Source organism: Bufo bufo, chromosome 6 (genome assembly GCF_905171765.1).
Source record: "Bufo bufo chromosome 6, aBufBuf1.1, whole genome shotgun sequence".
In the NCBI taxonomy this organism is placed as follows: domain Eukaryota; kingdom Metazoa; phylum Chordata; class Amphibia; order Anura; family Bufonidae; genus Bufo; species Bufo bufo.
This window is the reverse complement of record NC_053394.1, coordinates 73054670-73078350: the sequence shown is the minus strand read 5'-3', so window position 1 is coordinate 73078350 and position 23681 is coordinate 73054670. Positions and strand designations below refer to the sequence as shown.

The following is a 23681-nucleotide window of genomic DNA, read 5'->3' as shown; positions in this document are numbered from 1 at the left end:
GTATTACTAAATCCTCAAACTGATTTTAAAATTGAGAGATTAGTCAACATGTCCTACGGTGTAGAACATGTCTAAGCCCGGACACCGCGACAAGGTTTCTCAAGTAGCCCGGGACCCTACACTCTCCAACCTGAGCCGTTGGGCGATACCAGGAGCCAGTGGGCAAATTACAGGAGCATAAGGCCGACTCACAAACAACTCACCAGTTACCTCCAGCATGTGGCCATGCCTGCAATGGGAGGAGGGAGGAGTCTGTGAGTCCCACTCAAGACTTGCTGATATGTCCCAGGCCTCACAGGTGCACCTTAATGTGACCTGTAGATGGAAAACAGGCACATTTAAATTGGAGTTTATACACCTCCAGAAATCTATATATACAAACTAAGAAGACAGGTTGGCATTAGCAGGAGGTGCTTCAAACCCACATGCAGTTGTGCATATATATAGGGGAGCAAATCCTGCACTTGTGGCCCGTTGCTATTGGCAATCCCCAGCAAAATGCATACAATGGAGGATGCCCGCGGCGAACCACAAGTACCACAATAGACATCCTACACAAGGTAACAAGTGCGGATGTAATAATTAATATAACAATATAACAAAACAATAACAAACACAGGTGCACTCTGCGGTAATACTAAATCCTCAAACTGATTTTAAAATTGAGAGATTAGTCAACATGTCCTACGGTGTAGAACATGTCTAAGCCCGGACACCGCGACAAGGTTTCTCAAGTAGCCCGGGACCCTACACTCTCCAACCTGAGCCGGATCACACCTACGGTCGAGTGCATGTAGCCTTAGGGCTCATTCACACGACCGTATATTTATTCCGTTTCCGTTCCGGTACTCCGTGAGCATTCCGTGTCCGTATGCCCCTATTTCCGTTCCGAAAAAAGATAGAACATGTCCTATTATTGTCCGCATTACGGACAAGGATAGCACTGTTCTATGAACGGCCAGCTGTTCCGTTCCACAAAATACGAAATGCACACAGATGTCATCCGTATTTTTTGCTGATCCGTTTTTGCGGACCACAAAATACATACGGTCGTGTGAACAAGCCCTTTGATGTTTTGGTGTAAACCTTAATATAATGTAGTGTCGTTTTCCAGTGAAACATAAGAGAAATTAATGGATGTAACAGAATTAAACATTTAGCTCTCAGTTATCAAGTGCTAAATATATAAGCCGTTTTGGATTTCAGTGGGTGTCGGGGGGGATATCTAGTTTTCCTCTTTCTTCCAGATTTTAAGATTAATGATGCAGAATATATCCAGGTATGTAGTCTTTCCATTCTGCAGTCCCACTGATAGAGGAAATACTGACATAATACAGTGACGCCTTACAGACATCTCGATGTAGCGGTCTAACATGCTAATTTCCTTACTGGCAAATGCCTGGGGGGGGGTCATCTGTGAATAAAATACTATGCGCCAACCAAACTACATCAAGCAGCCCAGAAAATGTCAGTAGAGTCGTATGGTATTTGAGGGACCCATGTTGGTCCAAAGTATAAGGCGTACAGTAGGGTACTTATGCATTGCTGACCCCCATTTGAGAACACTCTTCATTGCTTTAATGGGACATTGTATACAGGTAGATACGTATGTCCCTTCTATTGTGTCTTCTATCCTTAAAGAGCCTCATGCTGATGCCTTATTTATCTTTGTACGTTGCAGTGTTGTGGGGATATGAGGATTTTTATTTTAATGCAAATCAGGCAGTTGTAGCACCAAGGGGCAGGCTATAGAGCTTTGAGCACCGCTACAGCTATTTCCCTAGTGCTCATTACATTCCCCCCCCCCCCTGTGATTGACAGGACTAGCACCTCTATCTAATGGTGGCTGCGCTGTGACTCATTAATAATTATCTTTGCTATTCCAGCGTTAATTCCTAGGAAAGCTTGATTTTGATAATGTGCTACGGATTATATCTATGCAGTCATGGGTGGCAGTGGAGCCTCTGCGGAGGGGAGGGAGCACTGTGCGAGGAGGAGAGAATACAACTAGTGATGATCAGTTCGCAGTGTTCGCCAGCTAACACATGCGGGCTGCCATCTTTAGTAAGGTAGACTCACCCGTCCGGTGATGCACAGGAAAGCCCTTACCTGTGTCTGTGCCGGGAGCCGGTCTGAAATCAAATGCAGTCACCGGGAGCACATCGGGCTGTTCTTGGAACTTCCTGCTCCCGGTGACTGCATTTGATTTCAGACCGGCTCCCGGCACAGGTAAGCTGTTACCTGTGCATTGCCGGACGGGTAAGTCTACCTTACTAAAGATGGCAGCCCGCATGTGTTCGCTGGCGAACACTGGGAACTGACCATCACTGAATACAACCCTCCCAAGATGACGGTGTGTAATGAAGAGGAAACAGCGCTCGCACGTAGCACCGCCTCCTCTTCAAACAGCTGATTGACAGGGGTGCAGGGTGTCGGACCCCCGCCGATCTGATATTGGTGACCTATCCTGACAATAGGTCATCAATATAAACGGGCTGCACAACCCCTTTAATAAAGCAAAGCGTCTGGATTGCATTTGCGTCACGTCAGAAAGCCTCCTTGTGTGATCCCATGATCCTCATTAAGGAGGCTCTAGATATGCTAGTTATGTACTGTACTGTGTGTCCACAATTAGGTCAGTGTAAATCGATATGATTTCATTCTTTGGCTCACTTAATTCCATCATTCAAGCAGCACATTGAGCTGTATACGCCTTAGGTCATTGGAATCCTCTGAAACCTCAGCTGACCATGAGAGCCAGATCATGGAGCCGCCTTGTATTAGACTTCATTAGAACCTTTTCCTCTGCTCCAAAACTGCTTGGGGAGAGATACAGCCCGGCAGTTCAGCTACGTTCAGTAATATATACCATTATGTATGCCTGTAAATTATTACATTCTTAGAATTTGTTCGTCAGCAAGGCTGGCAAGTCTTCGAAGTGGTTTTCAATGTGCAGCCTGTTGATAAGTGCGTCTATTGATTTCTTATTTGTTGGTTTTCTGTACAGGGTAGAAAAGTTCAAGATGTTGCTCTTTGTGTAACTCCCAAAAGCCGTAGATCTTGACTAATAGTAGAGATGTGTCAAAATGTGTCTTTCGCTCTGGAGGACTTGACGAGTCTGGGCTTTATCTAGACAATCCATTGATTTCTGTGTAATGCTTCATGTCTCCTGTGTTGGCGCTGTAGGGAGACTGAACACTTGATAACAAGTTTCAAAGTAGATTGCAGCTGATCGCTAAGGATGCAAACAGGACACCCTGTAGTCAGTATATTCTTAGGGCATCTTTAAAAGGGATTCTCCAAATTGGACAATCTCTTTAAGGGCTCATTCAGACGGCCATATGCTGTCCACAAAAATACTGAATGCTATCCGTTTTTTCGCGGATCCGCAAAAAAAATGAAACATGTCCTATACTTGTCCGTGAAAATCAGGACATGGCCTCATTGAAGTCTATGGGTCCGCAAAAATACTGAATGCTATCCGTTTTTTTGCAGATCCGTTTTTTGCGGATCCGCAAAAAAACGGATAGCATTCAGTATTTTTGCGGACAGCATACGGCCGTCTGAATGAGCCCTAAATCTAATATTAAAGAGGTTGTCCAGCCATATATATATATATATATATATATATATATATATATATATATATATATATATAAATACCGGAAAAACGAGCGGCACTCCGTTGGATAAAGAAAAGTGAACCTTTAATCACCCAGAGGTGCCATATATATAAGGAGTCAGGACCAATCTTCAGGATAGGTCCTCAATATCTGATCGGCGGGGGTGAGGAGCCGGCGCTCCATGCGAGCACGGCTTCTTGTTCATTCCCCTGCACTTAGTTTTGGAAGGGCAATGTAAACAAGGACTCGCTCCACTCAAGTGAACAGCGCGAGTTCTTGTAATCGCACTACGCCGCCGCTCCACTGGAGATGACGCGTAGTGTAAAGACCTGGAATCGTAAAGCACCACCTCCTCATCAAACAGCAGATCGGTGGGGGTGCCAGGTGTCGGACCCATCACCGATCTGATACCGATGACCTATCCTGACAATAGGTCATCAATATATATGGCCGGACAAGCCCTTTAAGGAGCATTGTTCTGTTGCATCTGTCTCATTATTTGGACACTTCAGTGTATATATTAGGGCCCATTCAGACGGCGGAATCAAAATTCCGGAGTTTTAGCACTGCAGTTCATGGGCTGGTAGTTTAAAGCCATGAAGGGACATGAGGTCACCTGAAGCTGATGTCCTAATCTCGCTTGTGGCCGCGGCCGGTGTCCTCTTGTGGTTTAGCTCCATTCAATGGTGCTAAGCCATGAGTGTGCCCGCAACATTCAAAGTGAACAACCATGCCGGATTTTGACGCTGTTAAAATCCGCAGTGTCAACGAGCCCTTATATGTTAGTTAATGTTTATACTCTTTATTATATATTGCAGTTGTGCGCAAGGCATTTACTATGACTATAATATCGGGTATATATCGACTATCCAGTGTGCAAAAGAAAGAAAGAAATCAGACTGAGCTGTTCATCGTGTGTATTTATGTAACCGGAAGGATAACGGCCCTGTGATTCCAGTCAGCTGAGTGTCATCCTGTGTCCCAGTTTTCAATTCGCAATTATAAATCCATGTCTAAGGGTACTTTCACACTAGCATTTTTGTTTTCCGGTATTGAGTTCCGTCACAGGAGCTCAATGCCGAAAAAAAACTGATCAGTTTTATCCTAATGCATTCTGTTCAGGATGCATCAGTTCAGTCCCTTTTACTTTTCTTTGGACAAAGAAAATACCGCGGCATGCTGCAGTTTTATCTCCGGCCAAAAATACTGAACACTTGCCGGAATGCCGGATCCGGCATTAATTTACATTGAAGTGTATTAGGTCTCGATCCGGCATTAAGTGTTCTGGCAAAACGGATCCGGCTTTAAAAATGTGCAGACCTTTAAAAAATGCCCCAAAAAATTAATACCGGATCCGTTTTTCCGGATGACACCGGAGAGACGGATCCGGTATTTCAATGCATTTGTCAGGCGGATCCGCATCCGGATCCGTCTGAAAAATGCCATCAGTTTGCTTCCGGATTGCCGGATCTGGCAGGCAGTTCCAGCGACGGAACTGCCTGTCGGAATCCTCTGCCGCAAGTGTGAAAGTACCCTAACAATATGCGAATCGTTTGCTGCAGATCTGTTTTCAATAACTGGAATCTGGCATTCCTTCCACGCCAGCTTTTTCCCAAATGGTTTGCAGACAAGTGAAACAAATCCTTTCTATGTAACAGATAAACATGAAACAGCACATTCTGGCAATTCTGTTGCCTAGTTAAGAACCGGCTTATTTGGTGATGGTGACCACCTGTGGAAGTGGCTTTTTAGGATTGCACTGCATGAGAAGGATGGTTTGCAGGGGTTGTCTGCTTTGGACAACTGATTTTGTAAGAAGGCTTCCCTGGCAATAAGCTGATCCCAAAGTGCTCTGCCGCTACGTTCCCCAGCGATCATCTGTAATCTCTGGGAGATCTGGTACCAACCTTTGAGTTCCGATACAGTGTCAACGCAGGGGACATGAAACATGGCACCAGTGGCGTACCTTCAATAGAGGAAAACCACACGACTGCTATGGGGCCCGGCCAGCCTCCTTCCTTCCCAACGTGAAATGACCGCATTTTAAAGCAGCTACCACTAGAGGGAGCTCAGGTCAAAGAGATTATTACAGTCACAATATACATTCATATGCACTGAGCTCCCCCTAGTGGTGGCTGCAGACAGACAGTTTTGTGAATGGAAGCAGTGATTTAGAGCGTATGGGGAAGATGAAGCAATGTATGCCAGTTGTCTGGTGTGATGTGATTATTACATTTAAAGATATGATGTTCAGAATGAGTGCCATATTTTTAAAACACCTTTTCCACTTTTTCCAACATAGAAGTCTGATAGAAGTGGATAAGGCCGAGGACAACCTCTGTTTATTACAAATGTGTTAATTAAAATTTCTTCGGCTAAAAAAAAATAAAAAAGTGAAACAAAACAAATTACTCCTAAATCTGGGGAATTTCGCCTTGTGTTCAGTGTTGCCTGGGAGTGTTTGACTCCTGCCTGCTGGGAACCTTGGTGGTGCAGGGGAGCCCATACTAAATTTTGGAGCCCTATGAGGTTGGTGTACACCTCTGCATGGCAAAGATCCAAATGAAATCAATGGGCTGTCATGGTAATGCATTGATAAGCTGGGACCTTTAAGAGACCTTCCATTTAGCTGCTGTCTTGCAATTAGGTGATGGTCCTAAAATGGGAAATGTATGAATCTGGTGTAAAGTAGAACTGGCTTGTTGTCCATATCAACCAATCAGATTCCACCTTTCATTTTTCAGAGCTTCTTTGGAAAATGAGATGTGGAATCTGATTGGTCGCTATGGGGAACTAAGTCAGTTCTACTTTGCACCAGTTTGATAAATCTCCCCCTAAGTTCTCAAACTGCATTAATTTGGTAGCTTGACTTAAAATATTTATATTATTCCACCCTTTTGCCAGTGTACAGAATAGTTGCTGCTGCACGTGTGTGTGTTTCTGCATCATGTTCCTCTAGAGCTGTCGAGGTAGAAATGTCTCACACCTGAGGTGAAGAGTTGTAGAAATACCATAAGATACAGATAACCCAAGAGGAGTGGCACAAGGAGACCAGCTGTGGAAATAAAAGCCGGCCACTCGTCTCAGAATCTCTTCAGGACACATCTGTAGGTTTAGTAGACCTCCATATGGTAGACACTGACCTATGTTATGTTTCTTTTAGGCTGGTGGTTTGTAAGCACGGCAGAGGAGCAAGGTTGGGTTCCTGCCACTTACTTGGATTGTCAGAGTGGTACCAAAGATGATTCTGAAATCAACAACTCGAAATCTGGAGATGGTAAGTTTGATGCATATGTGATCAGAAGTGAGTTCTCTCCTTTTTGGTTTTGCAAGTTTGTTTGTTTGTTTTTATGCAAAATGCTATATTTCTCGCAGCAAAGGGACTGAATGACTAAAGGTCCCTTTGCGTGGGACAATATTACAGCAGATAGCCGGGAAGGGTTCTTTCAAAGGAGCAATGTTCATGTCTGGATACTGTCCATGTGTAAATAAGCCCCAAGGGTTAACGGGAAATAGAGCATCACTCAACCACCTATTTTGAATTACAGGCATGCCGTGCTGTTGATTTCATTAATCTGAGGCTGACCTATTGGAATACACTATGTTCCTTCAAATTCGTCATGGATCACAATCTATCCACCTCATTATTTCAGCTTTGATGCTTTCTTGGCTATTTGTATTTCTACCAACTGGTCCATGACCAAGTGTAAGGGTCCATTCACACGTCCGTTGTTTCTTTCCTGATCTGTTCCGTTTTTTGCGGAACAGATCTGTACCAGATCTGGACCCATTCATTTTCAATGGGTCCTGAAAAAAAACGGACAGCTCAATGTCTGATTTTTTTTCAGGACCCATTGAAAATGAATGGGTCCAGATCTGTTCCGCAAAAAACGGAACAGATCAGGAAAGAAACAACGGACGTGTGAATGGACCCTAATAAGTTTCGAAGGATAGTTCTCATTTGCCAGTAGCCTTAGGCATCATGCACACGACCGTTGCGTTTTTTGCGGTCCGCAAACCGCAGATCCGCAAAAAAAAGGAAGCCGTCTGTGTGCCTTCTGCAATTTGCGGAACGGAACGGGCGGCCCATTGTAGAATTGCCTATTCTTGTCTGCAAAACGGACAAGAATAGGACATGTTATATTTTTTGGGCGGGGCCACGGAACGGAGCAACGGATGCGAACAGCACACAGAGTGCTGTCCGCATCTTTTGCGGCCCCATTAAAGTGAATGGGTCCGCATCCGATCGCAAAAACTGCGGCTCGGATGCGGACCAGAACAACGGTCGTGTGCATGAGGCCTTACTCTGACGTTGTCATTCTTGTAGAGCTGCACGCTTGTTGCTTTTACTGCCCTTCCCAGCTGAAAGTCCAGAGGTTTGCATCTTCTTTGAAGGTCTTCAGCATCCAGCTTTTCATTAATGGAGTCCGAGTTAGAGCCACACTCTCATTTTCCAGTCTGCCTTCCTCATCAGTTAGGCCTGGTTCACGCTTGCGTTGTTGTTTTCTGGTACTGAGATCCGACAGAGGATCTAAATATCTGGAAAAAAAAAAAAGTTTCCATTTAGTCCTCATGCGTTCTGAGTGGAAAGGGATCCGTTCAGGAGGCATCAGGACGTCTTCCGTTCCAGCAGCATTCCGTTTTGTGACCGGACACAAAACCGCTGCACGCTGCGGTTTTGTGTCCAGTCATAGAAACGGAAAAAAACGGTTCAGGCACAATGTAAGTCAATGGTGACTGATCAGTTTTTAGGAGCCTTAAAAAAAACTGATCTGTCACTCATGGACTTTCAATGTATTTAGTGACGGATCCGTTTTTTTTTTTTTCGTTTTGATTTCACAGAACCACATCCTAATGGAACGGATGCGTCCTGATGTGTAACATCAAAACGGATCTGTTTGATTCCGGTATTCAGATCCTCTGCCGGATCTAAATACCAGAATTAACAAGGCAAGTGTGAAAGTAGCCCCAAAACTTGTATGCTGCTGCTTCCTGCTGCACGTTATGATCATTTCTGAATCTGTGTGGTTGAGATTATACAATAATGTACAGATTCAGATAGATCTGGTTGGCTGGCAGTTGTTACGAGAGCACAGTATTGTATATGCACAGACAATCAGCAAAATATATTTAAAATGACTGGCTGTGCAAGTTGCAATGTCAGATTTTTTTTTTTAATGATAATACGAATCTAATGTATCCTCAAGTATTATTTAATAATAGGGGTATTATCAATATCACAATGGAGATCGTAGTAAACATCATATAATTACAATACAGTAAAACCTAAGACGAATGTGATCCTGGTCCAATCAGCTGCCAGTGCGGGGCCCATGTACTCTATGATGCTAAGGGCTTTGTCTAATTCCGGGATGCCCAACCTGCGGTCCTCCAGCTGTTGTAAAACTACAACTCCCACCGTGCCCAGCTGTAGTCTGTCTGGACATGCTGGGAGTTGTAGTTTTGCAACAGCTGGAGGGTCACAGCTTGGGCATCCCTGGTCTAACTGATAACTGGCATAGTACAATATATCCAATACAATGAACATTTCATCCAGTATTGAATAGTCGATCGCATTTCGTTTTTTTTCTCTTAGGCCTCCTGCACACGAACGTGGTTGTGCTGCGGGCCGCAATGCATGAACACCGTCCATGGGGCAGCCGCAGCGGATCGCAGACCCATTCACTTTAATGGGTCCGCAATCCGGCCGTTCTGCAAAAAGATAGGGCATGTTCTATCTTTTTGCGGGACGGAAGTACGGGACGAAACCCCACGGAAGCACTCCATAGTACTCCCATAGGGTTCCATTCCGCACCATTCCGCATCTCCGGATTTTTGCGGACCCATTGAAGGAAATGGGTCTGCATCCGTGATGCGGAATGGCTATGGAACGGCGCCCGTGTATTGCAAATGCGGTCCGCAATATGGCAACGGGAAGCACACGTTCGTGTGCAGGAGGCCTTACTGTGTAGTAACATCTCCACGTATTAGCAGTCCATTTAGTATTAAGGCCCCTTTGCACTGCCTGAACATCAGGCAGATTATCACTAATAAGCGTTCGTACGAATGCTCGTTAGCGATTATCTGCCAGTATAAAGGTGCCGCCGATTACCCGATGAACAAGTGAAACGCTTGTTCATTGGGTAATGGGATCATTGGTGCGGACACCGAAATCATGATTTGCCGGCAGCAGATCATGGTGTCTACACAGCCTCTACATCCAAGTTAGGCTACTTTCACACTGGCGTTTTGGCTTTCCGTTTGTGAGATCCGTTCAGGGCTCTCAGAAGCGGTCCAAAACGGATCAGTTGTTGCCCTAATGCATTCTGAATGGAAAAGGATCCGCTCAGAATGCATCAGTTTGCCTCCGTTCCGTCTCCATTCCGCTTTGGAGGCGAACACCAATGGTGTCCGTCCGACGAAACTGAGCCAAACAATGTTTTCTATGACACAATCTGGCACAATAGAATACGGACCCGTCCTCCATTGACTTTCATTGGTGTTCATGATGTATCCGTCTTGGCTTAAAGATAATACAAGCGGATCCGTTCTGAACGGATGCAGACGGTTGTAGTATCTGAATGGATCCGTCCATGACAGATCCGCGCAAAACGCGAGTGTGAAAGTAGCCTTAGGAAGAAACAGCAGAGCACTTGCCTTGGGACACATCCACATTCTTTTATTTGCTCCACAGCGGGTACATATCATGGGTATAACGTGATATACACAAAGCACCCTCCGGCCGCTTATATCATCCCTGTTATTGTCCAAATGGACTACAGGTGTGCATCATGCAATACCATATACATACATAAACTGGATATTATTATATAAAAACCACATTAAAAAATTCATTTTTTATTTTTTTTAATAAAAAAAGTGGATAGGTAATTTCTATCATTTAAACCTAATGGCTCCCGTTTTCAGAATGCACAAAGCTTCTTGCTGGAGTAGCCCAGTGTGACTACCCATTCCATAGTTTGGGGAAAACACCCTTTGTATGCCTGCAAATCCTGACCAGAGACGTCTCCCCCATGTACGTCTCTCATGTGTTGGATAAATCTACGGGGGGGAACCTTTTCCGCTTTTCACCGAATAAAAATGTTCCCTTATACATTTACACAAAAGACGCATTGTTTTGCCTACGTAAAAACAATTGCACGTACATAAAATAGCGTAGACCACCAAGTCCGAACGGCAGGTCATGAGTTGACGTGCCGTGAATGGAATATTACCCATTTAGATTACCTTGTCCATGCATACATGTTTACAATAGGAGCAATGACCGCATTTGTAGTTCCCCTTGGAATCTCCCCCGCTCCAACACATTGCGCAAATTCTTGCCTCTTCTAAATGATATAAGGGGGGCCTCCATAGTAAGATTATTTCCAGATGCCACTACTCCCTGATAGTGCTCTTCTTCACATCAGCCATGGGACTAAAGGAGAATGCAAACCTTTTATTTTTCCTTTTTGCAGCCTCTGCTGCCGTCAATGATTCTGTATGTGGATGAGCGATGGCATTAGTGATCACTTCTCCCCATATTGTGGAAGAGATCGCTGCCTGTAAATGCGGAGGTCTCCTTCACTGACAAGCAGGCGCTTCCTTTCCAGCAGTTGTCTGCTCAGTTGAGCAGTGTAAAGGAGCATTTAATCCTAAATTATAAATCTGTTCACAAGCCGCACATACAGATGGGCCAATATCAATCCAGCGCTGATGACAGAATCTGTCCACAATAGAGATTAGTGGCTGTTAGTTTCTAATCATAGCCACCCTCCGTATCGTCATTCCACAACCCTTATATGCAAATAGATTTCCAGTCCACAGGAACTAAAAGCTTCCAAATAAAGTTATCTCTATAATAAATACTTATAATTCTGGTCTAATCATAGCCACGGTATCATCCAGCAATTCTTTCAAAGGGTTAATATCTGATGGTTAGACGCATTGTTGTGATTACTCGTGCTCTAGGGCGCCCCAGCCTAGTGTCAGCGGTCGACTATTCACTACTGCAGGGATGGCCAACCTGCGGCCCTCCAGCTGTTGCAAAACTACAACTCCCAGTATGCCCAGACTGCCTACAGCTATCAACCTACAGCAGGGCATGGTCGGAGTTGTAGTTTTACAACAGCTGGAGGGCCGCAGGTTGGCCATGCCTGCACTACAGGATGAAGTGTTCATTGTATTGGATTTATTGTATCAGTTATCAATTAGACAAGGCCCTGATTTTAATTCATCTTAGGAGTATATCAGCAGCCAGAACACACATGGGCCCCACAGTAGCAGCTGATTGGACCAGGATCACATTAGTCTTACTGTAGGTTTTATATTATTGTATTATTATTTCATGATTTTTTATTATGATTTTTATTGTGAAATGTTGATACATTTGTTTATTATTTAATATTTTTATTTATTTATTGTATATTAGTTATTTGTCATATACTAAACAATACTTGGAGATGTATTAAAGAGGACCTATCACCGCTCCTGACATGTCTGTTTTAATAGCTTCATGCATTCCCCATGTAATAACAATTCTGGAGCATCTATTCTGATGGCTCTATGTTGTGCCAATCCTGTATTATTTCTACTAGAAGTTATGAATGAATTGCTAGCAGTCTGCAGTAAGGGCACAGAGGGGCGGTAACCAGTTGGGGGTGTGTCCCTGCACAGTCTGACAGTGGCAGCACTGATTGGATAACATGAGACTGTGCAGGGACACACCCCCAACTTGTTAACGCCCCTCTATTCCCTTACTGCAGACTGCTAGCTGTTCATTCCTAACATAATAAAGGAATGGCACAACATAGAGCCATCAGAATAGATGCTCCAGAACAGTTATTACCTGGGGAATGCACGAAGCTATTAAAACAGACATGTCAGGAGTGGTGAAAGGTCCTCTTTTAAGATAGCCTATTATATAAAAAAAATAATTCAGTCACTGTTACTTGTAGGACCAATTATTTTAAATGTGCATAACTGCACAGAATTATCCATTCGATGTAGGCATTGAATACCCCGAATATATTATATGGGTCATGTCAAAAGTGGTGGCGTTGTGTATATAATGTGTATAATAGGTTATTTATGTTCTTTGTGATATTGACATGTTCACACGTACACAGCAATGTTTCATCTGAACATGTATGGGGATATCATGCTAACACGTTTTTGGTGAGACAAGATTCTGTGCATCCATCCTCATTGAGAACACTTTTAGCTCATGTTTCTTGCATCTCGAGGCTAATAGGGACATTAACCCTCAAGGCAAGCAATGCAATCCCTAATTTTCTTCTCATGTCTGTGCCTCTTTCCCCATTTTATTTTAATGCACCCTCTTAATCAGTTGGGTGGCCCTCATGTGTGCGATCCTTTGGGAGATGGCTTCATAGGGTGCAGGATATGGTCAGGGATGAGCTCTCCTCTATACTGATGGCGTGCCCACCCCTAGTCTTTCCTGTATTATGCGGCTGTACACATGGTCTGTGTTCTCCCCAGATGTTGTTTTTTTTTTTTTTTTTGGCCAAAAACATTTGACGAAAACCTGTTCTTAGTATAATATTTTGAAAAACACAAGTATGACTGTGTGCATACCCACTATTCCAGGCTGGATAAATAGGATGTGTGGGTCCATTTTGGGTCTCCATCATGTATTAGGTAGACCACCCCCGCTTTACAGTCAACATGAATCTGATGACAACCAAAATGCGTTGTGAAACTGCCACTTCAGATTTGATGGAAAACGTAACTTTTAGGCCTTGGAGCATTAAATGCTGTACAATTTGGAAAGTGAGATGTCATCAATATTTTACTGTGCCTGAAACACATTTCCTGCACTGCTGAGTCCACTACCGTAGATACGTGCTAATGCCAAAATATAGATGTGTGGATGGCACATGTATTATTGACGTGTTTCCATTTCTGCCTGGATATCTTACATATATTTTATATTTCAGAAACGGCTAACTATATCCAAAATGTTCAATAACCAGCCCTATTAGCAAGAAATGACATGTCAACATTTCATAGTTGAGGATCGAGGTCCCGGGCCCTTAAAGGGATTTTCTGAGATTTTCGAACTGATCCTCCAGATAGGTCATCAGTATCTGATCTGCGGAGGTCCAACACCCGGGACCCTCCGCTGATCAGCTGTAAGAGAAGGCAGCTTCTGTTCAGCAAGCACATCACCGTCCATTTCATAATGGCTGACCTTGGTATCACAGCTCATCCCCATTCACTTTAATGACCCATGAGCGTGATGTCACAGGGCCTTGGGAAATCTGCGCGAAGACCACCGCGCTACTGCCTTCTCAGACAGCTGATCGGCAAGAGTCCAAGGTGTGGGACCCTCTCCGATCAGATACTGAAGACCTATTTAGAGGATAGGTTATCAGTAAAAATATCTTTGGAAAACCCTTTTAATGATAGCTTGGTGTTGACCCTGGTCGTTTTTTTTTTTGAGTCCCCTTGGAGAGCTGTGGAAAGCAGTGTACTGGTTCATGGAAAGTCCCTAGTCTGTACATGGCTAACCTGACTGCGCAGTTCTACTTCTTAAAGGGGTATTCCTGAATTTTAATATTAAAGGCCTATCCTCAATATCCCGTACCTTATCAATATCTGATGAGATGGGGATCCAACACTCTGCAACCACTATCGATCACCTGATGTGAATGAATGGAAACACTACACAATGGATGGAGCTCAGTAGTTCTGGGGCTGGAGCCTCTCGGGAACAGATGATCGGTGGGGGCGCTGATCTGTCCTGAGTATAGACCATCAGAGTAAAAGATCTGAAAAATCTTTTTAATTTTCCCAGTTAGTGGAGTCACAGTATCTGGGGAGCAGGATGAAAAGTTTTATTTAATGGTTTTGTGTAGGGGGAGGGGGAACTGCAAGCGAGAGCAAGAAGAAATCACAGCCGGTCAGTGACATCTCTCCCGTGTGGCCCTCCGGTGACCTCGGAGGTGTGATACTTATGAGCTCAATACATCTGAATTTTTATTTTTTAGAGTTGTTGTGCATCTAAGATTCTGGCACGAATGTGTGCTGCCCGTGCTGCGGACCGCAAATTACGGTACTCAATGCACGGACATTGACCGTGGGCCAGCCGCATGCGGATCGCGACCCCATTCATTTGAATGGGGTCCGCGATCCGTCCTTTCCGCAAAAAGTTCAGTCTTTTTGCGGAACGGAAGGGCACAATGGAACCCGTAGTGCTTCCGTTCTGTTCCGCACCGGATTTGCGGACCCATTCAAGTGAATGGCTCCGCCTCTGTGATGCGTAATGCACACGGCCGGTACCCCGTGTATTGCGGACCCGTGTGCAAGAGGCCTCAGGCTTTTAGCCACAAATGTTGCATGTCTTTAAGGCAAAATTGTATGAAGGTGTCCTTCAGTGTAAAGTTTTCGGTGGGAATTTCACAATGTGCCAGGTGTTTACTGTCAGAAGCCGTATGGGTATGGGGGTATATTATGATTTTTTGTATATTTTTTTAAGTTGAGGTTATGTGTCAAAAATGTGACAGGTCACTCGGTGACTATGGGTCAAAATGTTGCCAAATGTTAATGTTTTTGCAAGTCTATGATTATGCTGTTCACTGGGTTGTCCCGGATCATAAAAACATTGCTGCTTCCTTCCAAAAACAGCACCACACCTGTCCGCAGGTTGTGTGTTTACTGCAGCTCAGCTACATTTACTGCGGTACCAGATACAACCCAGGAGCCAAGGTTTTTAATTCTGTTCATCCGATTCAAATATTCAAGATGATTATAAGTGCAGTAACATTTCTGTGGTTCCCCCTAATTTTAATGGACTTTACAGGGGTTTTCTGAGACTTTTTCTCTGAGACCTATTCTCTGGACAGGTCATCAGTATCATATGCTCGGCTTGGGTCCAACACCCGGGACCCCTGAAGTTTGAGAAGGCACTGGCGCTCGCAGTAGCTTCGCGGTCTTCTCTCTGCTCACCGATCAGAGGATCGACCGCCAGTATAAAAGTCTCAGAAAACCACTTTAACTCGATAAACTAGATGTCAGTAATTTTGTTTAATAAATCCTATTGAAGCGATTGCAAGTCACGGATGATCAAAATATGGACAGAAATATGAGACCATACTGGGACGTTGATGGCGAGCTTTAACACTGGTGCCTTATGTGGCGGAGGGGCCTGCGTATACCCCTCCATCCCCATTGCTGCATTTTTGCATTCATTCAAAACTACAAGCCATGTATTTGTGGTACAAAACACATGTGCCTTCACCGAAACGTTGACTCCTCTCTCTCTATAGTGTCCAGTAACTCCATTAAGTGTCAGCCATCTTCTCATCTCCAGTGTTATAATGTCTCCTTCACCATTTTAACCAGTTTCTATATTTTACGTTTAACATTTTTTTAATAGTTCATGTAATTTTTGGTTTCTTTTATGTTTTATTCACCTCCTTCTGTCATGTTTTTTTTTTTTTTTTTTTCTCTTTATTTGTCTCCTGATGTTTACATCCATCTGCATTAGTAACTAAGAGGCGCAAGGCTCATCTACGGCGCTTGGACCGGCGTTGGACGCTGGGCGGCATAGTCAACAGGCAACAAAGCCGAGGTGAATAGAAACTGTTAAAGAGTGCTGCTTGTGCTTTCATATACTTACACCATCAGCTGTTTCCAAAGGGTTGGTCTTTTTTACATGCATGTTGATGCTGTTGCTGTTCTTTTTATCACTCATGGCTAGAACTAACCATTTCATGCATCCTACCACGTGAAGCTCTTCCCTATACCTTATTGCTATGCTCTTCTGTATATGATTTTCTTCTAACATTTATTGGTTTTCCAATGGCATATCGCTGGAATATTTTCCCTATTTTTTCCTACCCGGTTTCTTCCACAGAGGCACCCCAGGAATCCGCCGCAGGGCCCTGTTCAAATAAATGGGGAGTGCAGGAAAAATAGTAGGAAACAAGACTGTAGCCCGTTCATTCTGAGAATCAGAGGTCAGACCCTCACTGATCTTAAAGTGGCAAATATACCATCCCCTATAACAGTGATGGCTAACCTCCGGTAGTCCAGCTGTGATGAAACTACGACTCCCAGCATGCTCCATTCATTTCTATGGAGTTCTGAGAACAGCCAAGCAAGTGTACATCTTGGGAGTCGTAGTTTTACCGCAGCTGGAGTGCCGGAGGTTAGCCATCACAGGCCTATAAGATGGGAATAACTCTTTAATTCCGCTCTAACGTAAGCGCTTAAAGCATAGATGTCTTTGCTCACCATAGTGTAATGTGGAGCTGCCTTCACACTTTAGGCTTCCACGCTAACATCTCTCAGCATTCCTTGCTGCCTTCAAATCTGTACAGAGATGGTTATGCTGATGTAACTTTTGTGAAGCATAGTCTTGATGCCAGGCACTGTATGCGTATATATGTGTCCTATCAAAAGGAGCCACATTTTTTGTTATTGTAAATGACAGGAATAGGAAGATGTTAAAAGAAACCAGCAAATTTCCAATATTTACTTGTATCAGAATTGTTCTCTTTACAAACAGGAGCATTCTAATCTAAAGCTTGCAAATAAAGCAAGAAATTAAAAGGACAAACACAAGCTTTCATAAAACAGAAGCTGTATGAAGTGTAAAATCCTGAAAAGATTTCTGTATCATTTTTGGAGGTAGGATAGCAGATGAATGTATGATCATTAGGACCTTAACACTGGGACCTGTGCGATCACAAGAATTGGGGGTCCCAAGTTCCCCATTCTAAAGTGCTTTGAATGGGTTGGTGGTAACGCATGCGCCATGCCTCCCCATTGTGGGTCTAGGTAATCAGCAGGGACCCTGATGATCAGCTGTTCGGGTATAGCGCCGTCCCTGGATGTCAGTGACAGAACTACACAGCGCCATCAGCTTGTTACCACAGCACTGCTCCCATTGAAGTCAAGTTTTGTCCACAGTTGACCAAGCTCTGACTTCTAGCGATGAAGCTTCACCCGAACAGCTGATAGATGGGGGTGTGGGATGTCAGACCCCCGCTGATCAGCTTACCAGTGAATACTGAACTTAAAGTTTTCCATAAAAGGGTCACTGAATTATCGTAACACTTTTGATATGTCATCTCATAAGTTGTGATCGGTGGGGGTCTGAGTGCTGAGACCCCCCACGATCCCTATAATAAGGAGAGAGCCAGCATATAGCGCTCTCTTTCTCCTCCCTGCAGAGGACGGAATCAAGATGTCAAGATGGCCCATAGACTTTCTTTTGCGTCCATCTCGCTTCCTCCCCTGTAGCGATCTGCGCTAGCGCTTGTCTCTCCTCGTTGTAGCAATGGGTGGGGGTCTCAGCACTCAGACCCCCCACTGTTCAAAACTTTTCATATGTCTCTTTACAACATATCAAAGGTTTTATGAAGACTCAGTGACCCTTTAATCCTGTAAATGTATTTAATATATGTGTTATAGCGTATACTAATTGCCGTATATGTTAATAGACAATTATATACTGCACGTGTTGAATATTCCAGCAAGTATCGTGCAATCCTGAATATACATGAAGCTGTCACCAAGAGATGTGGAGCACATACGGTTCCTATATTGAACATGAGCTCCAGTCTTTCCACAGCTCCTCCGCTCCACCCACGTCCCAGTCATAGCAAACACACCGTTTCCTGATTAACTATTCCGCGCTCCTCTTTGTTTTTCAAAAGGGAGAAATAAAAATATGCAAAAAACCCGCAGCCTCCATCAGCTGTGTATAGATTCAGCTCCCTCCGGAGCAGGGGCCTAAAGACTAGAGGAGATTACTGCCTGGTGGAAGGTATTTCAGAATAAAGTCTCGCTGCCGTCTTGAGGACAACGCACAGTTTTTTGTTAAAACATTTATAATATTCATCTTCTTAAAGTCAGATCAAAGTCTAGTTGGGTTTCTGCTCCGTTTGTGTAACTTGTGGCCGTGCATCTTCTTTTGAGAAGGTTCAGAAATTTGTCACCATGTTCTCTGGACATTGAAAACAGATTTACCCTTTCCTGATCTCTAATAGTTCAGGGCCTTAAAGGAAATGTGTCCCCGATATTTTTGTAACAATTTGCAATTGATACATTTTTCTAATCTGATTTTATGTTCCGATTTTTTTTTTTATAGTAAGATCTGTACATGACTATGGGGGGTGGCCATCTTGCTTGAGCTGCATTCGGGATGTGCTTTATAGCGGCCACAAAAACCATAGGAGACGATAGACAGCAGACCTGCTCTATGACCTGTGCAAAGGTCATGTATCTATCTATCTATCTATCTTTAATCTATCTATTCATACATACATACATACAATGATGTACATAGAGAAGTAAGCGCCCAATAGTAAGGATCAAACCAGGCCCCCCAACACAGGACAGAAGGGTTTCTGCCTAAACCCCTTTCAATGACCCTTGGGCCATTTTTCCTCATTTGCTAAAAGTTGTTCCTTTAGAGGTTAGAGTCCTGACCAACTTTTCACCCCCAGTAGAAGAGGGGATGATGCCAGTCTGTCACTATGGTAGTTACGCCCCTACATACATACATACATACATACATACATACATACATACATACGCTGTTGTAATCCTGCCTGTGATTGGTAATGAAATGAGCACAAAGTGAACTTCACAGAAAAAGCATCAGCATATCAATAGGATTGGGTGACCTTTACCGTATCCGGCATAGCTGGTTGGGGATGTACACCGCTGGATGGAGCCTTGACAACAGTGGGATTCAGCTGAAATTCGACATTCATGCCAGAAAGCGGCCAAAGTCCTGTTGGATCCCTTTGTAGTTAATGGGGATCTGGCGGTGCGCAGCTGTGTCTGGGTGTGCCAGATATGGTAAATTCTGGCAGTCTGCTCCTCTGCCAGATCCGGCTGCCTTGTATAGTTAGCCTTAGTGACCAGTGTATGAACTTTAGGCTTTTAGCATTTTTTTTTTTTTTATACATTTGGAAAATTAATAACCCCACCAAAAACTCTTTAAAAAATATGCTTAACATAAAAAATTATTTAAACAATAGTTCATTTTCTGAGGACACCTTCCCTTTAAGTGTCAACACTACCTTGCAGCCACTACAGGGGAGATATAGCGCTATCCAATAATCCACCATGTTGGCTGGCTTTAAGAGCTCATGCACACAAACGTATTTTCTTTCTGTGTCCGTTCCGTTTTTTTTTTTGGCGGAACCATTTATTTCAATAACGGAAGTTACTCCGTGTGCATTCCATTTATGTATGTCCGTTCCGCACAGGATTAGAACGTGTCCTATTATTGTTCGCATTACGGACAAGGATAGGACTGTTCTATTAGGGGCCAGCTGTTGCATTTTACAAAAAATGGAATGCACACGGACGTCATCCGTATTTTTTGCGGACTGTGTGTATGAGCCCTAACCGTGGCTTTTTGGTAAGCGCTCCTGAGTGCCCTCTTCCTTTGCAACTTATTAGGCATATGAACAGGGATTTTAATATTCATCACTGGTTTACATGCTGGGACCAGTCCAACTGCACCACCTGGGACTGGAAAACTCCCTCATAAGAAGTAGGGTTGTATCGGAGGTGGAATCTGAGCCCACAAATCTGCTTACATATAGCGGGTGACATGATCCCCCTGCTCCATTTGGTGAAACTAGTTGGTATTTGTTAAAACCCACCACTGTGGGGAACATTAAAGTGTTTCTCGATAGAAACTGTGTGCTGTGTTCTCTGTCTGAGAATCCAAAGCCAATTTCATAAGAGCCTAAGTGTTTCCAAATGACCGGGACCACATTGAGTCTGTTTATAGATGGGTTCTGTGTTTACCTCCTTGGCTTTTATTATTTTTTTGTAATGAATTTTAATGTGGATCTAAGCAAAAGACACATTCTTAATAAATAGTGTGCTTCCCAACAATGGATAACAACCATGGAATATGTTTGCCACATGCTGAACCTTCCAAGTATGTCCTTGATGCTGTTCCACACCAATAATTACTGCAGATTCTGTGGTTGTTCTATCACGAGTAGCCCGTCCTGTCTTGCCATCCATGTTTTGCTAAATATCTATTGCTCTTCAGAGCGCATTCAGCCAATGTACAGAGGACTGCACTTATGGAAATAATATTATGTAGTGTCCTCTCAAGATAATTTCTATAAATTATAACCATGTGCATGCAGCACATTGCAGAATACACACACGTCTGATGTAAGCAAAGAACTTAAAGGGGTTGTCTCAATTAAGCAAATGGCATTTATCAAGTTAATGCGAGGCACTTACTAATGTATTGCCTAATTTGCTGGCTGGATTCATTTTTTCATCACATTATAGACTTCTCGTTTCCAGGGATTATGACCACCCTGTAATCCAGCAGTGGTGGCCGTGCTTGTGCACTAAAGGAGATTCCCACACTCCAGCTACAAGAGAGGCCGGAGCTTTTTCCTATAGTGTGCAAGCACGGTCACCACCGCTGGATTACATGGTGGTCATAACCCCTGGATACGAGCAGTTTATAATGTGATGGAAAAATGAATCCAGCCAGCAAAGAAGACAATATGGACAATCACAATACATTAGTAAGTGCCTTGTGTTGTCTACATCATAAACACCATTTTGTTGCAGTGTTTAAACACCATTTTGTTGCAGGAAACTGAGAAATTGGAGTTGGAAAGTTATATCCAGCCAATGCTGTAAATGTGTACCTGCCTTATTAGTCCCTATGGCACGTACTCTGGGATGACAATTGGTCTTTCTTTGGTAATTAGTCTAGGCTTCACACCTTGGGACCAAAAATGGTGTTGCTTCTTAAAGGGGTTGTGTCATGAAAAATATTCTACATTTTTCAAACCAGCACCTGGATCGGAATACTTTCGTAATTGCATGTAATTAAAAATATAGTATAACTTGTGAGCCATTCACTAAAATGTATCTGTATAGCGCCACCTAATGTTATTTTCCTAATTCCTCCACCCACCTCACTGAGGTTCACGCTCAGTTTCAGTCTTCAGCTGTCATCAGCCGTATCTTCTGTTAGAAGCTGTGGCAGTTACAGGGACAGAGCTACAGCAGAAAGGACACGTCCCCTGAGAAAGGACAATGGGAGCAATGAATGGGGAGCTCTCTAGTTCCCTGTGAGGTACAGGGCCGGTTGTAGAATTGTTAGAAAGAGATTGTCATGTACTATATGATGTGCAATATGTCATATGATTTCCATTTTTTACATCGTGGCATAGCCCCTTTAAGTAACTCCTTCCACGCTTAAAACACTAGAATTTACCCAACTAGTATGTAGTTCATTGTGTGAGTGCATTGGGTCAGAGCCAGTCATTGGCAAAAATTTCCAAGTAAAATTTAACCACAAGGAGTTTTCTAGCTATTGCAAAGTTCCTTCCAACAAGTAACCTAGGCGGGAGGAATATACAATATTTGAATAGTTATCTGTGTTCACAGATAAAAAGGCCAGTCCAATATGAGAATGTTCTTCTACCTACGTAAACAAAATAAAACTATTTTTAAAAGGGCCACAGAGGTTTTCAAACCAGTGGAATCAGGGTCCATTGGTAATAGACGGCACGCATATAAACTATTAATCTATCTGCAATCACATAATTTACCAGAGCAGAAATTGCAGATTTTTCCTTTGCTCTTAACTACCGGTACTTTGCCCCATTTTGTCCAAGTTGCTTTTGTGCTCCCTTGCCTTTTGCACTAGATTTCTGACCAGCACGTGCTCCGCACTCTTGCTGTATCATTGCTTACATTACGTTGGGTAAATACAAACTGCTTACATTTATTCTATGTAAACACTTTTAGTTTGTGCTTATTATACATTAAAAAAAACTGTCAACATGCTAAAAATAATTAAAGCACGAAGAAGCAGCAGTAAAAGACAGCCGGTGTAAATGCTGCTGCTGTATATGCAATCATATTTAAAGGGGTTGTCTAAGATTATTACAAATCTCAGACAAGCTCTACAATAGGTTAAAGTAAAAAAAAAAATGATTATCCCTTTCATCAGCGCCATTCACGGCAGCACTGGTCTGGTCGTCCTGCCGGCGCTTGTTTGCAGACTGCACTTTGAAAAAAGCTTTTGAGATGGCATATTGACATATTAAAGGTTTTGATGAGTGGGTGTCTGATCTCTTAGACCCCCGTGATCACGAGACTGAGGAGAATGAAGCACTCGTATAGCTTTCTCTCTGCAGAATACAGAATTGAGATGGGCCTATAGATTTTCTATTGAGTCGATCCCCTGCAGCGAGTAGAGACAACGCGCTCCTGTTCTAGCGATTGGTGGATGTCTCAGCACTAAGACCTCCACTATTGAAAACCTTTGATACGTCACTATGACATAACATAAAGTTTTTTCCAAGTATAGTGACACTTTTAGGTAAGTAGAGCTTGTCTGAGATTTTAATTATTTCAGATAAGTAAAAAAAATAAAAGTTAAAAGGTAGAGAAAGAGGTACAAGAAATGTGCCCTCTTTTTATTGATGGTAGGTGCTGGCAAATCTGGCATACTATGATGAGGTATATACATGGAGGAATTGAACCCACACAGTGCTCATGATATACTGGAGGAAATAATGGCCCACTGACAATAGAATATGAGAAGTAGAAAATGTTTCAGTTGGTTTCTGTCATATGCGTTCACTTAGTCGCCTTTCGACCCCTATGTGCTTATAGCCAGATGCTTGTATTATATGATGCACTAAAATTTCATACATGGATTTTCTGCTTTGGATGATCCCATTTGTTCTTAGAAGGGCGCTCTAATGATAACCTGAACGTGGAGTGTCCCATTGATTGGACCACAAGTGATCACCTCTAATCCGTGGACAAACTTGGCAGCAAGTGGTCAGATTTCCTGCAGTGCCACCACTGGAGAAGTTGAGCATTACACAGTTCCTATTGAAATCAGTGGGCTGTCCAAGTAATGTATGGTGGAGGAAGAGACAAAAATACCCTTTAAAGCTTCTGTATGCTCAGTGCTAGGTTTATCGTATGCGAAGTACGTGAAGGTTTCAGCACATCGTGTAATCGTTAATCCCGCTGTTCTTTTACCTTTAACATGTCACTAATGAG

At 43.3% G+C, this 23681-nt stretch overlaps 1 protein-coding gene across 1 annotated transcript in view; it reads left to right on the top strand.

Annotated features, from left to right (window-relative positions):
- Positions 1–23681, top strand: part of SH3PXD2A (SH3 and PX domains 2A) — a 354245-nt gene that overhangs the window by 312335 nt on the left and 18229 nt on the right. The window contains exons 8-9 of the mRNA XM_040438015.1: positions 6787–6900; positions 16135–16218. Of these exons, the coding sequence (XP_040293949.1) occupies positions 6787–6900; positions 16135–16218 (198 nt within the window). The remainder of the gene's footprint in view (positions 1–6786; positions 6901–16134; positions 16219–23681) is intronic.